The sequence below is a fragment of the Lygodium microphyllum genome, chromosome 8, assembly GCF_053477565.2.
Source record: "Lygodium microphyllum isolate KBCC chromosome 8, Lygodium_microphyllum_v1.1.10, whole genome shotgun sequence".
Lineage (NCBI taxonomy): Eukaryota > Viridiplantae > Streptophyta > Polypodiopsida > Schizaeales > Lygodiaceae > Lygodium > Lygodium microphyllum.
The window spans coordinates 17,370,978-17,385,986 of record NC_141142.1 but is presented as its reverse complement, the minus strand read 5'-3'; the positions used below and the strand labels follow the sequence as shown (position 1 = coordinate 17,385,986).

Genomic DNA, 15,009 nt, shown 5'->3' with positions numbered 1-15,009 from the left:
CGAAGCTACTGCTAAACCCTAATTTTTGCTTCATATTAGAGTTTACAAAAGAGAAATCTGAAATTTCTCAGCCTTTCGTGATCTCAATGCTGTAATTTAAGAAGCAAGGCTGTGAAAAGGTTGGGAGATGAGAGAGAATGCTATGGAAAGAGGAAATTCGGACTTTCTTCACAAAGAACTGAAGAAAATCAATCATTTATTGTTCTTGCCTTGTCTCAAAAACCTATAGATGTTGTCACTTGCTATTGATTGGTCTTCTCCTACCCCTGGCTACCTCAAAAGGCTGCGTCGTCTTTGACCATCAAATTGGTAGTAAGTACCATTAAACACCACTTCTCTAGTATCACCAACTAACACTTAAGATCAAATGAATGACCTAGGCCAACAACTAGCACCGGATACCACCAACTACCTGTGCAACATAACTTATAACAACTTTTGCCTTTGATATCATGTGATTTCCTCAAGTCTCGGAGTCGTAAATTTACTCTAACTCTAATTACACCTCACATGTACAACATTTACTCAACCATGTAATTAAAAATTCATCCACATAATAAGTGAGGTTTCAAAAATACATGTCCTCATGACATTCTCTCTCCTCTTTGCCCATCTCACACTAATCCAACTCCACTCTGCTCCATTTGTTGTTGCCAAACATGGTTATAGCCTCTGAGGCTGCCTTGCTACAATTTGGGATCTGTCAAAGTACAGCACACACTCCAACTCATTCTCTCTAACTGGTCCTCAAGACACGAGTTCTTGATTCTGTATTCTTCATTGCATAGTGTGTTTCCTACATTGAGCATTGTATTCTATTCATTCTTCATTCTTCATTATTCACTATGTTCAGTGTCTCTGAGTTACCCTAACCCTAACTATATTCTTTATCAGCCTCTGCATTTGTCCTACGATTGTTTTAAGTTTTCTATGGTAGAGCATTTCTTTACTAATGAGGACTCTTAAACCCAACACAATTGCCGGCTGAGATACAATAGCATAACTAGAAGGCCCTCTAGAAATTGCCATGGAGGCAAACTGTGGTATCAATTGGTCGATACTTGAACAGGCAAGGGTAGGAACCCCATGTTGCAAGTAACCCAAAGGAGTGTAGAATGGAGGTGGAGCATTCCCCAAAGGTGCATGAATACTACTTGGAGCAAAAGGTGTAAAGGTCATAAAGGGTATGTCTATGTTTGAAGGACCCCCGGTGTGGTGTGTGCAATGCCATGAGGTGTTTGATATGCAAAGGTGAATGGTATGAAAGGATTATGGTGATGCAATGAAAGAAGTTGGTAGGATGGGTGGGTTTTGAAATGAAGATGCATTAAGTTGATTTTGAATAATGGATGGAAATTAAAATGAAGATAATGTGTGAAATGTAATGAAGAAGAAATACCAAACTTATTCCAATTTTGAGAAGTAAAATTGAAGGAAAAAAGAGACAAAAGTGGGAGCTTGTGTACCTTACACTCAAGTCGAAGAGAGGTTGAAAGTAAGGAACATAGTCTGGATCTCTCTCTCTAGTGAGAACCTAGCTTTTATTATCCTCCTTACACTCTGACAACTCATAGTTCTTCATCCTCAATCACCAAGCATCCTTTTCATGACAAGATTCATTTTAACGGGTCTAACCATACAACTTGATCGAATCTAATGAGATATACTCTTGACTCTCAAAACTTGTGGGATCTTGTCCAGGGGTTGGAACCCTATCATCGAGCTAATGCAAGGTTTCTTACTTGAATTCCACTCACAACTATAGCACTTTGACCTAACATCAAAAAAATGGGAAAATTGATCGACCACTATGTAGCTTGAGATAGGACCCGTCATATAAACCTCAACCATGAGCTTCAAAACCTCAAAATCAATAACTGGGATGACCTTAAGGTTAAGTTGGCTGAGTATCCACAACTTCTTGCCGAATTCTCCATTATAGGGGCTCCTAAGTCTCCTAATGATGAGGTCACAATGTTTCTGAACAAGCTACCTAGAAAATACTTTCATTTTGTGTAGCGCGTGATCTCACAACCCACCATGCCTACACTTATGAATTTGAGTGTCAACTACTGTTTTACGCTTGATTATTTGATCAATTTCTTCCTCCATAGAGGGGGCTCTTGTTGTTTCCTCTAAGAGGGGCCAGCAAGGGCAAACCAAAGCCAATCAAAACCAAAACCAAGCTAGTGAGACCCCAAGGAAACTCTCGGTCCTCCTTGAAACTTAGGTGGAAAAATATACCAAAGAAAAACTAGTATTACCAACATTATTAGAAGGCAGACCATTTTGACGAGTGTCAATTAAAGGCCAATGGCACGCAACCCAAAAAGATTGAGATTGTCTCCACTCAATCAAGTGATTCCCAACAAGGGAGGCAAGGTGGTGGTAATCAAAATCAAGGATAGTGGTGAGGCATACCCACACTACCATCAGTCAACCATCATAGTCAATGTCATTCTCAATGCCAAGGGCCATGTCCGACTAGTCTGTTGGAAACGAGGCTTGCCTCATCTCCAAGGAGACATTAGAGGCTTCAAGTTTAGTCCATATTTGCGAGTTACCTCTTGACGAGGCAACCACTACAGAGGTCCACTCAACCCAACCAAGGAAATCATCTCTTGTTTGGATCATGCATAGTGGAGCCACCCATCACATGACCCCCATTCAAGACATGTTTATCTCCCAAGCCTCTACAACCGGAAATGTTTGTTGTGAGAATAACTCCTTAGTCAAGCTACGTCAAGTTTGATCCTAATGAGGACTAAGATCTCGCTTTACTCGATGGTATATATTATGTCCCTCAACTTGGAGTGAACTTATCATCCGTTCAACATGTTTGCCGATTGGGACAAGCAATCTTTTTTACAACAATCACAATCAAGGTCATAAACTCTCAAATTGGATTAGCAATTGCTCATGGCAAGGCATAGCCTGGTAGCATCTACAAGATTACTCATTTTCTTTATCAGCTGATAATCGAGAACTTGGAATTCCACCACTTCCAAGCTTTAGCCACCACTTTGAGAGCATATGAACAATAAGCGCCTCTGGTATTATCACTTCAGACACCTTGGGTGTGACTCACTATATGGCTGTTACGTCATCAAATGGTTGAGGATCTTCCACGCCTGAAACTATCCAGGGATGTCTACCCAGCTTATCGGCTTGGAAAGCAGCACCACACACCCTTTTCTCAGTGGATCACTTGTAGAGCTGAGACCCCTCTTAGATCAATTCATGTTGATCTTTGTGGGCTGACATCCACTACTGCCCTTAATAGCACATTGTACTTCTTTTGTATAGTGGACGAGTTCTCTAAATACATGTGGAAGTATTTTCTAAAGCATAAATCTAGCGCATTCACCTACTATTCTTCATGGGTACTCCTTATACATAATTAGACTAGTTCTTGAGTAGAATGTATGAGGAGTGAATCTAGTGGTGAGTTTATCACCCACGAGTACATCGAGTTTTTGTAAGAGCATGGCATCTCCCATCAACCCACCTCTACCAACACCCCATCTCAAAGCAAAACTATAGAGCAAAGAAACCGGATTGTGATGAACATGGCATACTTTATATTGTTTGCAGCAAAGCTTCCTAAGCACCTTTGGGTCAAGATTGTTGACACTTTAGTCTACATCCTTAAGTGAATCATTAGGACTGAATTGAAAGCTAATGGAACTTTGGATAAATACAAGGCTCGCCTTGTAGCACAAGATTTTCGCCAAAAACATGGGGTCAATTATGAGGAGACCTTTGCACCAACTACGGGGTTGACAGCATTCCGTTTATTGGTCGCACTCACCACTCATCACGGTTGGCCGATCTATCAAATGGATGTCAAAAGTGCATTTTTGAATGGTTATCTAGAGAAGGGAGTTTATGTGGAGCAACCTCCCCGATTTTCTTCTACTAATCATAAAGACAAGGTATTTCATGTGTAGAAAGCTCTCTATGGACAAAAGCAAGCACCACGTTCCCAGTTCCATAGGATGAAGAAGTTCCTCAAACACATGGCTTCCATTCTATCCCTTATGACTCAAATTTACATGTCTAAACCACTTTAGAGAGGTTCAACTACATTCTCTTATACATAGATGATGTACTTATCACATGCTCAAATTTTGCTACCATTGCTTATACTAAGGCCTACCTTTGCTCTACATTCAAGATTAGTAACCTTGGTCAATTGTCCCACTTTTTGGGGATGGAGGTAGTTTGATCTGGAATAGTATTTTTTGTTGTAGCAAAAATACACTCTTCAATCGGTGGAACAATATTGTATTAATCAAACGCATCCTGTAGCCACACCACTTGAGCCCACTATCCACTTATCAAAGGATTCCTTAGGTCAATCCTTCGATGAGCACATCTATAACTCTATCATAGGGAAACTTCTCTGGTTCATTTACACTCGGCTTGATCTTGCATACTATGTTTCTTTAATCAGTCCACATTTCAATGCACCTAAAATGTCACATTGGATTGCCTATATACGTATGTCAAGATATATTCGGTGTGCCTTTTCTATTGGTCTGACTTATAGTCATAGTTTGCTTTTGCAGAGGTACACCAATTCAAATTGCATTGGAGATCCCGACACTCCTCAATCTCACAATGGCTACATGTTTCCTTGGGCACAAATTCCATTTCTTGGCCAAGTCGTAAGCAAGAGACAATGGTTGCTTCCACAACTAAGGCAAAGTATCAAACCTTCTTTGATGGCATCGTAAGGCTATCTACTCCAGGGGACCACTGGCTATTCTTCATTTCCCATGAGACTCTTCCAATATCATTTATTGCGACAACCATAGTGCCATAGCACTACTTGGTAACCCGATCATCACAACACGTACGTGACATATTGGGGTCCACTTCCAAGATTGAGCTAGGCACCATCCACCAAGACTTTATGCCATCAACCGATAATTTTGCAAACATATTGAATAAAGTGATAAATTTGTAGTCAATGAGTCTGTGCGCGAGCTGAGCTGAGAGTGCAGATGTGGAGAGTTGAGAGCAGTAGAGTGAGAGAGAGAGTGAGCACGACACAATGGATATTCGGTACAATGACTAGTGAACCACATTTTAGGTTTTGAATATATATAAAGTACAAAGTGTAAGGGTGCGTTCACATCCGAACACAATAAAAGGCACAGTGACCCTTTATTCCCAACAACCTCCCACCTAAAGGCAATGTGCCTGAAGGTAGAGAAAAGAATCAGCTAAGTCTATGTATGTACAAAGCTAAAAGACACATATACTATCCAACCCCCATCATCTGGCAGCAATGAGCAAACCGCTTGGCTGGTAGACCCTTCCTGAGAAGGTCTACAAGATTATCATCTGTACGTACCTTGACAAGCTCAATGCCTTTGCTGCCAAGTACATCCCTGATGAAGTGATACTTCACCTGTATGTGCTTTGTCTTTGCATGAAAGACAGGATTCCGTGCTAGCATGATAGCACTCTCACTGTCATAGTGGAGGATAGGAGCCTCTGTAATCCCAAGCTCTCTCACTGAACGTGAAAGCCATAAAGCCTCTTTGCATGCCTCTGTGGCAACCACATATTCTGCCTCTGTAGTAAGCAGTGCAACACACTTTTGCAACCTAGATATCCAAGAGATTGCTCCTCCTGTGAACATAAACACATATCCTGAAGTAGACTTCTTGCAGTCAGGACAGCCAGCATAGTCTGCATCCGTGAAACCAACAACAGATAACTTCTGCTTACCAAAGCAAATACACAAATCCTTTGTGCCCTTAAGGTATCTCATGATACCCTTGGGCCTTCACTGCTCAAGATATGCCATGTATCTACTAACCACTCCCACCGCAAATGCAATGTCAGGACGTGTAGCAACCATAGCATACATCAAGCTACCAACAGCTGAAGCATAGGGTATCTTGGTCATTTCAGCCTTACCATCATCTGATATAGGGCTGTCATCTGCACTAAGTTTCACATATGGAGGCAATGGTACACTAATAGCTTTCCCCCCCTCCATATTGAAACGTTGCAGAACTTTGTTGAGAAGCAGTAAGCTCCCAATTAATCTCTTTGCTGTCACAAAAGTCTTGAAAGGCTTTGGACACATATTCCCCACCATTGTCAAAGCGAAGGCATTTTAACGTCTTGTTGGTCTGATTTTTGGCAAGTGCCAAGAATTTGTTAAATTTATCCAAGGCCTCATCTTTGCGACGGATTGGATAAACCCATACTTTGTGTGTGGCACCATCAACAAAGGTAACAAAATACTTTGTGTGCGCACAAATTTCACTGAAATTGAAACTGAAATGTGAAAAAGTCCCAAAGGTTCACGGGTAATTGTGCACTGATTTTGCAGTTTCTGAGACAAATTGTCCACTTTTGCATTAAAGTCCCCAAATCCGGGAAAAGCCCAATTTTCTTGGGTAAAATTTCATGTGAATGCCCAGTAAAAGAATGGCAGAAATTAAGGAAAAAAATTTCAAGAGGAAAAGAAAAAACGTGACAAGCCTGTCCTTGCATTGACCAGGACAGGCCCATCAAGTCTGCCACCTAGCCTTCGAACTGTTGACAAACTATCCTGCTGCCTGCCGACATATTTGTGACCTATCGACTGCCCGTCGAACCTACCGCCTAGGCTGCGCCTATTGCCCTGATAGTCTACTGCCTACCTACGTGCCGACCTGCAGTCTATGACGAGCCTGTCCTAGTATTAACCAGGACCCGTCAAGTCTGCCACCCTAGCCTGCAAACAATCGTCGGACTATCCTATTGCCTACCAACATATCTACAACCTGTCGACTACCCATCAAACCTGCCGCCTAGGCTGCGGCCCTTGGGCTGCGGCCTGTCGCCCCGACAGTCCGCTGCCTGTCGACGTGCCTACCTACAGCCTATCTGTCCTTTTGCGACCTGTCTATCCGCCTGCCTGTCGTGCCCGCCTATAACCTAGTGTCTCCTCAACTCGCCCTAACTGTAGCACGCCCTGACTGTCGTCTATCACCTCAGGCGTGTCACCTCACACCAGTTACCTCACGCCTGTTACCCACTCTATTACCAGTTTATAGTCAGAGTCTGTACGCGAGCTGAGCTGATTCAAACTAACTATGAGAGAGGGTGGCCTTCTTCTCTTGTTATTGCTTCAAAGACATTTATTATTTTGTACATTGTATCATTATCTCCATCCTTTGGATAGCTATGATTGTAAAAGGATACTTGGGCGAGTGAACAATTCCCTTGTGAGAGAATCATCCAAGTAGCACAGTTGCATTGCATTTTGCATGAGCATGATCATCTATGGATCTAATCATTCTTTATTTACCCCACAAGAGCACAGATTACTCAATAGAACAAAACCAATCAAAAACCCTCATTTAAAGCTAAATCTATTCACTCCAATCATAAGCCCTCCCAAAAAAAAAATGTCAAAGTCCATTGTGGTTCCAACCACCTTTGTAGGCCCTAGTAGGCCACTAGGCAGCCCAACAAGCACCCTTGCCAAATGCTCTAGCCTGTCTGAGGTGATCACTTGGGCTCCCTTCGTAAAATAACCATCAACTTTGTAGTCTTGGTAGGTCACTGGGCAGCCAACGTGATCTTTTGCCTAATGCTTTAGTTGCTTTGAGATGGGACACCTTGCATAAAGAACAAAAAAATTGAGTTTGGGCTAGTATCATTCCTTTCTAGTTAATTTTGGACCTGAGATGGGGTGTTGAGCTAATAATGTATTAGCTTTATCAAAACAGCCCCAAAACTCAATTAGTCAATGAATTGAACCTTTTATTAAAAAGAAACGTGTTCCTACAATATCTATGTCCCATAAGCACAAACCTTAATTGGAAGGACCCAAACTTTCTATAGATAGGTATATTGTTGTCAAAGGGATGTGAAATTATAAGACGGTCTAATCTTGTTGACAAAATTTAAATAAGTTATTAATCAAATGTGCAAGGTTGTTTAGCACATGTAATGCACATGGCAGTTATTTCATGGTAACAAGCCAAGGACCTCGAGCATGCAATGGGTGCCAAAGGCAAAAGTAGTAATAAGTTATGTTTGACAGGTACTAAATGATATCCAATGTCAAATTTAAATCATGCACAATTTATTGGCCACTAATGTCAATGGTAACATGCCGATCTAAGGGTCAATAACTAATTAGAGACACTTGGAAGACAATTTGGCCTAGCCAATTTAATTATTAGTTGGTGAAATTATTTTTTTAGCACTAGAATAATTATTAAATTAATTTTTAAAATTAATATTTTGAAAATATGGATAACATTTGTCAAACGAATTATATCCACTATCCACACAATTAATTCGGAATCATCGCGATGATATTTTTTTTTCCCTTTACGGAGAGATGGCCGAGCTGAAAAATGGAATTAAAAGACTGCCACTTCGCAAAACTTGCCCATGCAAGTGAAAAAAACGTTTTTAGAAACCGATGCAAGTCTATTCCAACCATTGTGAGAGAAAAGGAGACTGTTAGAAACCAAGGAGAAACTGCTGATGTGATTTGCAACCACCAAGGATTAGTCCTACAACAACTGACAGCAATTTGGAGCCCTCCAAAAGAATGTGACAGCAGCCCAAGATCCTTCTGGTGCAGGTAACAGCTTACACAAGGAGGTAGTAATCTTTTTGGTAATCCTAGGCTGTAGGTGACAACTTCCATGGCTATTTAAGCAAGACACACGCAATTTTTCAACATTTCTCACAATGAATCTTTGAAATCTCTCTCTCTACAACATTCTCTCTCATCCTCTAGCCATCTCTCAAGTTATCTTAACATTTTCCAACAGAATTTGAGGCATCAAAGGAAGAGATTTCAGTCAATCTCTACTGTAAACCCTAATTTACAACAAAAATTAGGGTTTTTATAGCCGCCCTGGGATGTGTTCTCAAAATTTAGGGCCTAGGACTTGAATTCTAGCAGCTGAAATTGAGGAATTTCAGATAGATTCAAGAGGCCAACCAACCAAAATCAAATTTGGAACTGAATTTGTATTTCAAGGAGCAATGTGAAGGCCCATCCCTAAGCAAACCAAGGGGCAAATTAGTTTGGAGGCTTGTTGGTCAGTTTTAACAAGAGGCACTTGGATTAGCGGAGGAGGTTAGAGGATCCCTCTTATACTCCATCCACTTGCAATAAAAGTTAAAGAAATACCACAAGGGACACAAGTTTTGGGGCCAACAAGCTGTCCAATGTCCAAGATTTATTATAAAGTGTGCATTTTAATTTTATGAATTTGTTAATTCTTGTAATTAAGTGCTTAATTGGGTTATTTACCACCCTATCCAAGAAGAAAGGCTAGTTTCAGTAACTCTCTATCCAACCTCAATCTTGTTTTTCCAACTTGCAAAACAAAAGCTTTGTTGTCCATACCCCATACACAGAGGATATCTCAACCGGAGCTATACACCATTATTGTCCATCTACAAGCGCTTGCTGACCAGCCTTCTATTGCACAGTACTACTATTTCCAGCCTTGAATCTACTACTACCGTTGAGGCGACTATTGCCAGCCACCACTACTACTATCTTTGATCCACTATTACTACTATCGTCACCAACTGCAAAGTGTGTAGAAAACAATTGTGCTTGCAATCTGAAACTACCGCCCAGCCTGCCATGTCATCAACCAGCCTGCATTCACTGTCTTTTGCTGCCGTCTCAGGTTGCCACATCATCAGCCAGCTACATTATGTTGTTCTGGGTCCATTGTGAGCTGCCATGTCATCATCAGCTGCTGCGCTTGCAGTTTTCTCCCTACTCTTTGCCCGTCTAACAGTTATCTAGCTCCAATCTGCTGCATTTGCAGCTGTCAGACACCTTCCAAGGCTGCCTTGCTGCATTTTAGAATCCATTGTAACAATAGGTCATTTGTGATTTGTGCAAGCTTTGAATAATAATAAAGAAATACCAAAAGAGGCACCAACCTTTGAGGCCTATCATGTGTCATCTACCATGCAAAAGCATTCTAGCTCTCTTGTTGAGTGAATCTTTTGTTTATTTGCTATAATTTATTTTACATGTGCCAATTCATTTATAATCATTGCTCTTTAGATTATTTGCAAAGGCTAATTTCAATATATGGGGCTAAGGATTGTGTACATCCGGTGAATTGAAGTATTGTATCAATGGACGCATGGGTAAATATACAAAGGAGTGTGTTTGTGAATCGCGATGTGGATGAAATGCATGGGAGTTGAAAATATTATGATGCACCACAAGCAACATCTAATGAAAGAGAGATGTTACCTTGAGCCACCCCTTTTTATGTTCACACAATGGTATGGATTGAGGTTATCATAAACACTTACACCCATGGCTTGTTGAAGTAAATAAGCAAGGACTTGCTAAATGGAAAAACTTGTTCACCTTTCACCAAATCTAATGAGTTCCAAAAGACCAGATATGGCAACTCTCCCATGTCAAAGTGTCCTCCTCACATTGGGAGTTGCAAATCCTCATTAGCATCATAATCTGGGCTGTTATGCACCTTTCTCCTCTGAATTGTATATAAGGTCATAACCCTCAAAGCCTTCATAAGGGGAGTATCAGCACGGAAAAAATAGGCTATGAGGAGGACTGCTTTGGTGATGCTAGCTGAGACATTCTTCTCTTGCATTCCCACTTCCCTTCAATCCCAAGCTTTCAAATCAAGGCTTAGGTATCAATGTTAGTGCTAACTCTAATACCATGTAAAGAATTGATCAAGCATAGATGGAAAACTGCAAAGTGTACAACAAGCACAAAGTGTAATGTACAACTCACAATGATGAGAACTCGGAAGATGAATGAAGAATGAATGTTGATATGTTGAATATACTACAAACGGGCCTCAAACCTCTGTCTCCAAGGATTGGGGATGAGATGAGCTGAGGGTGGTGTCAGACGCCAAAAATAGCTCCAAGAGTGTGTCATACTTGTAACAAATATCCAAATGCAGCAGCAACAGTCCACAATGACAAATGATGATGTCGGATAAGGATGGCAGCAAAGCACAGGTCCAGTGGCGAAAACTTGGTATAGGCAATGATAACATCAGCATTCAGGGCAGTGTGGGAAGGCTGGGCAGCTGTTGGACAGCCTGGTGGAGCAAGAAACACACCGTTGTAATGATGTAGCCGGCTGGTAAATGACCTCCAATTAGCAAAACGCTGATGCACCTCTCATGTCAACTGGCTGTGTGGACATATGGGCGGCAAGGTTGAAGGCAACCTATGGAAGATGAAAATGCAGCAGAGGGATGCTGAAAATCAGGTTGCCACCTGAGAAAGAGGTTGCCAGGGTGAGGGATAGACTTGAAAACGTCATGGGTAGCAACAGGCAGCAGCTGGTGCAGATTCTCCATAGAGCATGAAGATCAGCTGAATAATGATAAGCAGCTCCTCCAGATGGGGTGTTGGCAGCAGTGTGAGAATGATAGGCTGATGGCTCCATGCTGAGAGTGATAATGGTCAGAGATGAAGAATGATAAACAATTGGCACTATTTAGAGAGGATTTTGGTGCATTTTTCCTACTGTTCAAATATGGCCATTTATTCTTGGTGTTTTAGAATTGAATGCTTTTGGGGACTGGTTTAAGGAGATAATGCACTATAATTATGCATTGGTGGAAATCCTAATAATAATGCCTCAACAGAGCCACAAGAGAGGGCTGAAAATTGGTGTCTCAAGCCAGGTCAGAACTAGCAAATACCTGAATGGTTCGTGCTGAACTGAAACACAAGCCTAGTACATTAGTACCAAAAGAATATTAGAAGAACCACATACCAGTGCTTTCTATTGAGATGCTTTTAGTGCATTAAGTCTGAGGAGTAATGCAGTGGAAGAAATACAAAACACGGTACTAAGGTGTTTCTTGAGAACCCTTAGTGTCTTGCTTTGGACATGTGTGCAAGCAAAGGCACATCCAACACATAAGGAATGTTATAATAATTTTGAAATGGTGATTACAAAATAACATGGTGCATTCTTGCATGAATGACTATCAAATGGTCTTACACAAATGAGAGAACATATTTCTCAGAAAACCAACATGCTCTCTGAAGTTGGATGTCAGAAGAACTAAATACATGACATGTTGCCATACTCTTAGCAAATGAAAAGCCATAGCAAGAAGGTACAACACCCAGAACCACACCTCTCGAAAAAGGGCAGGCAGGTTGAATGTGCGCATATCAAGCTCGAGGCTCCCATCCTCCAACCGTGACATATCCAATACGTCATTAATCAGTGTTGCAAGAAGATTGCTGCTTTTAAGCACAGTTTCTACCATTGACCTTTGTTCAGGGCTTAAATCGGTTTCTTTCAGAAGAGACATGAACAAGATGATTGCATTCATCGGAGTTCGCATTTCATGATTCATGACAGCAAGAAAATCATTTCTTGCACGGATTGCTGTCTCTGCTTCTCTTCGAGCCATATCCAGAGCAACATTCTGTTCCAGTAGGAGGTCTCGCGATCTCATTGACTCTTCCAAGACTGCAGCATGAGAGAGGGCAACTGCTACCTAATGGAGACAAAACCAGCGTTGGTGTGATGTTGCTTCATAAAAAGATCCATAAACCACTGTAAAACAATCATCAAGTATCTAACCAACATTAACAAATAGATTGCCAAGGCCATAGGCTCACACCGAGAAAGTAATCTTATGGCTCACAGATAAGTAGACCAACATAGTGCCTGTGAATCATGTATAGAAGGATACCTGTTCCGCAACAACCTCAACTAACTCCAACTCATGAGCATGCCACCTGCGTGCACTGTCAGATGGTAACATGAGCACCATAAGAGCATACGGCCTGTTGGAGGGATCTGGCCAATCAGCAATCTGAAAGTTATTGAGGTGCAAAAGAGGGACCCGCATTGCTACAACATCACCAACCATGTATTTGCCTGTCCTTGGACGTGTCATGGCTACAGGACTGTTTGGAGAAATAACCATGGCTCTATGGCTGCTAAAAACTTGTTTGATGGTAGGATGATGAATAGGTACCGTCACTGACACTGGTTTATGTAGCCGAAGTGTATGAGAAAGCTGTAACTCAAGCCCGTTGCGAGTGGGCATCCAAAGTGCACACTCCTCCAATGCTAGTGTCTTCCCAAGCTCCACCAGTGTGGTGTTCAAAATCATGTGCCTGTCCAAAGTACTTCTGATCTCTTGAGTCAGCATCCTGACATGTCTGCCAGTTTCCTCTTGTGTCCTTATTAGCCCCATTTCTCTGTCAAGTTCTGCAGCCTTATTCTTCAAAAAAAGCTCCCTTGTCTTTACACTCAAAAGATCTGGAATTATATGGACCAACATCAGTGCAGTAGCACAGGAAACCACTGCTGTCAATACCTTTGCAATAGTCATCACCAGTGTGACAGTACGAGAGTGAGTCGTGAATGTCCACAAACTTATGAGATGTGTTGCACCACAAAGAACAATGAATGCACCAAACTGCACTAAAACCCATCTGTATGGAAACACCGCTGACTTTTTTACAAAGTAGATCAGTTCAAGAGGTATTGAGAAGTATGCAAGTGCAATAAAGAAGTCTGATATATACTGATATCTCATAAAAAGATCGTCAGGGGGCCACTGTGGCTCCACACAGTTGCAGGAGGAGTCCATTGCAGTACAGTTGCAACTTTCGTACTGCACTGACTTCCCAACGTCAAAGAGAGACTATACAATGGTAAAGCCTACCAAAGCACACCAGCAAAAGGTTAGTGATGAACCAAATAAATCAGCCGATTACTGCAAGATGACAAGCATAGGACTTACTGTGAGGAGCAGAGACTCATCTTTTTTATGAGAATGATAACTAAAATTCAACAATAGACAAACCATTCCCTACAAACTTGACATCTGAAATCTACAACAGCACATTATGCAGCAGCATTTAATTTCTTACAGCCCGATGGGTCACAGTTTCTTCTACGGGTTGAAACTCTGGTGTCACACAACACATCAAATGATTTTTATCCAAGATGTCAGTATCGAAAATTGTACTGGTATCACGAACTAATGGTAACCACTTCAAAAAAGAACCTCCCCACTAAATCACGGGCAATTTTGCTAATCCATTGCAAAGCTAAAAAAGAAGAGAATCCATGCCCCTAAACTTTTGATTGGGTTATGTGAACGTGCAGCAGGCATCAGGATGGAAAATTCCACCCGAGATCCAGCCACTATTGGTGGAACGCCACACAGGTGCGGGCGGAAATGCATGATTCCACGCAGAGGCGAACTACGTCGATCATAAAAACTTCGAAACTGATGTGATGAATTGGAGAGAGAGACAAACATCTGAAATGCGAATTGATAGGGGGGTAGAATATGATGAGACTGTCATTTTACCTTGTTGCAACTCCTCTGGCCTCGCACTGTTTCCGAGGCCGATGGCCTCCTCTGCAAAATGAGAAAACCCTAGGCAGACAGCTTGCAGAACGATCACTGGAGGAATTGCCATATGCAGTTGGGTTGCCCGGATGGGGGCACCCAAAAGGGCCGCATGCGGGGCAACGCGAATATAATTTGCAGGCGCAGCTTACTTTTGAGAGTGGGACGAGGTCAGATTAGCGGAGAGGCGCGCGCGCGCGCGCACAGACAGAGCTCACGAGCTATGGCTGACACAGAGGTTAGGTAAGAAAGCGGTAAAGGGAGGAAGGATGTGAGAGGAATGTGTGTGATGCTTTTCTTTGATCAGTAGTAGGCTAGCAATCTGGGGAAAGAGACACTGGCGATAGTTATCAGGAGCTTTACCAAACATGGTTGTTCCAAGCTCCGGTACTAAGCTTGGAGGGTCTTCACGTGTACTAGCGACAGTTATCAGTAGCTCTATTGACATGGTTTTCTAATCAGTAGGCTAGCAATGTAGGGAAAAGAGACATTAGCGATAGTTGTCAGTAGCTCTACCAACGTGGGTTTTCTATTATAGGCTAGCAATTTGGCAAAAGAGATGCCGGTGATAGTAATCGGTAGCTCTACTAACATGGTTGTTTCAAGCTCT

General features: G+C 41.8%; 1 protein-coding gene across 1 annotated transcript in view; it reads right to left on the bottom strand.

Moving 5' to 3' along the window:
* LOC148032022 (ethylene receptor 2-like) overlaps positions 1-14,798 on the bottom strand; it is a 52,291-nt gene extending 37,493 nt beyond the window's left edge. Inside the window, exons 1-3 of the mRNA XM_087682648.1 lie at positions 14,358-14,798; positions 12,720-13,699; positions 12,153-12,521 (exon numbers count right to left, since the gene is read on the bottom strand). Of these exons, the coding sequence (XP_087538774.1) occupies positions 12,153-12,521; positions 12,720-13,628 (1,278 nt within the window). The 5' untranslated portion in view covers positions 13,629-13,699; positions 14,358-14,798. The remainder of the gene's footprint in view (positions 1-12,152; positions 12,522-12,719; positions 13,700-14,357) is intronic.
* Between the last annotated feature and the right edge of the window lie 211 nt (positions 14,799-15,009).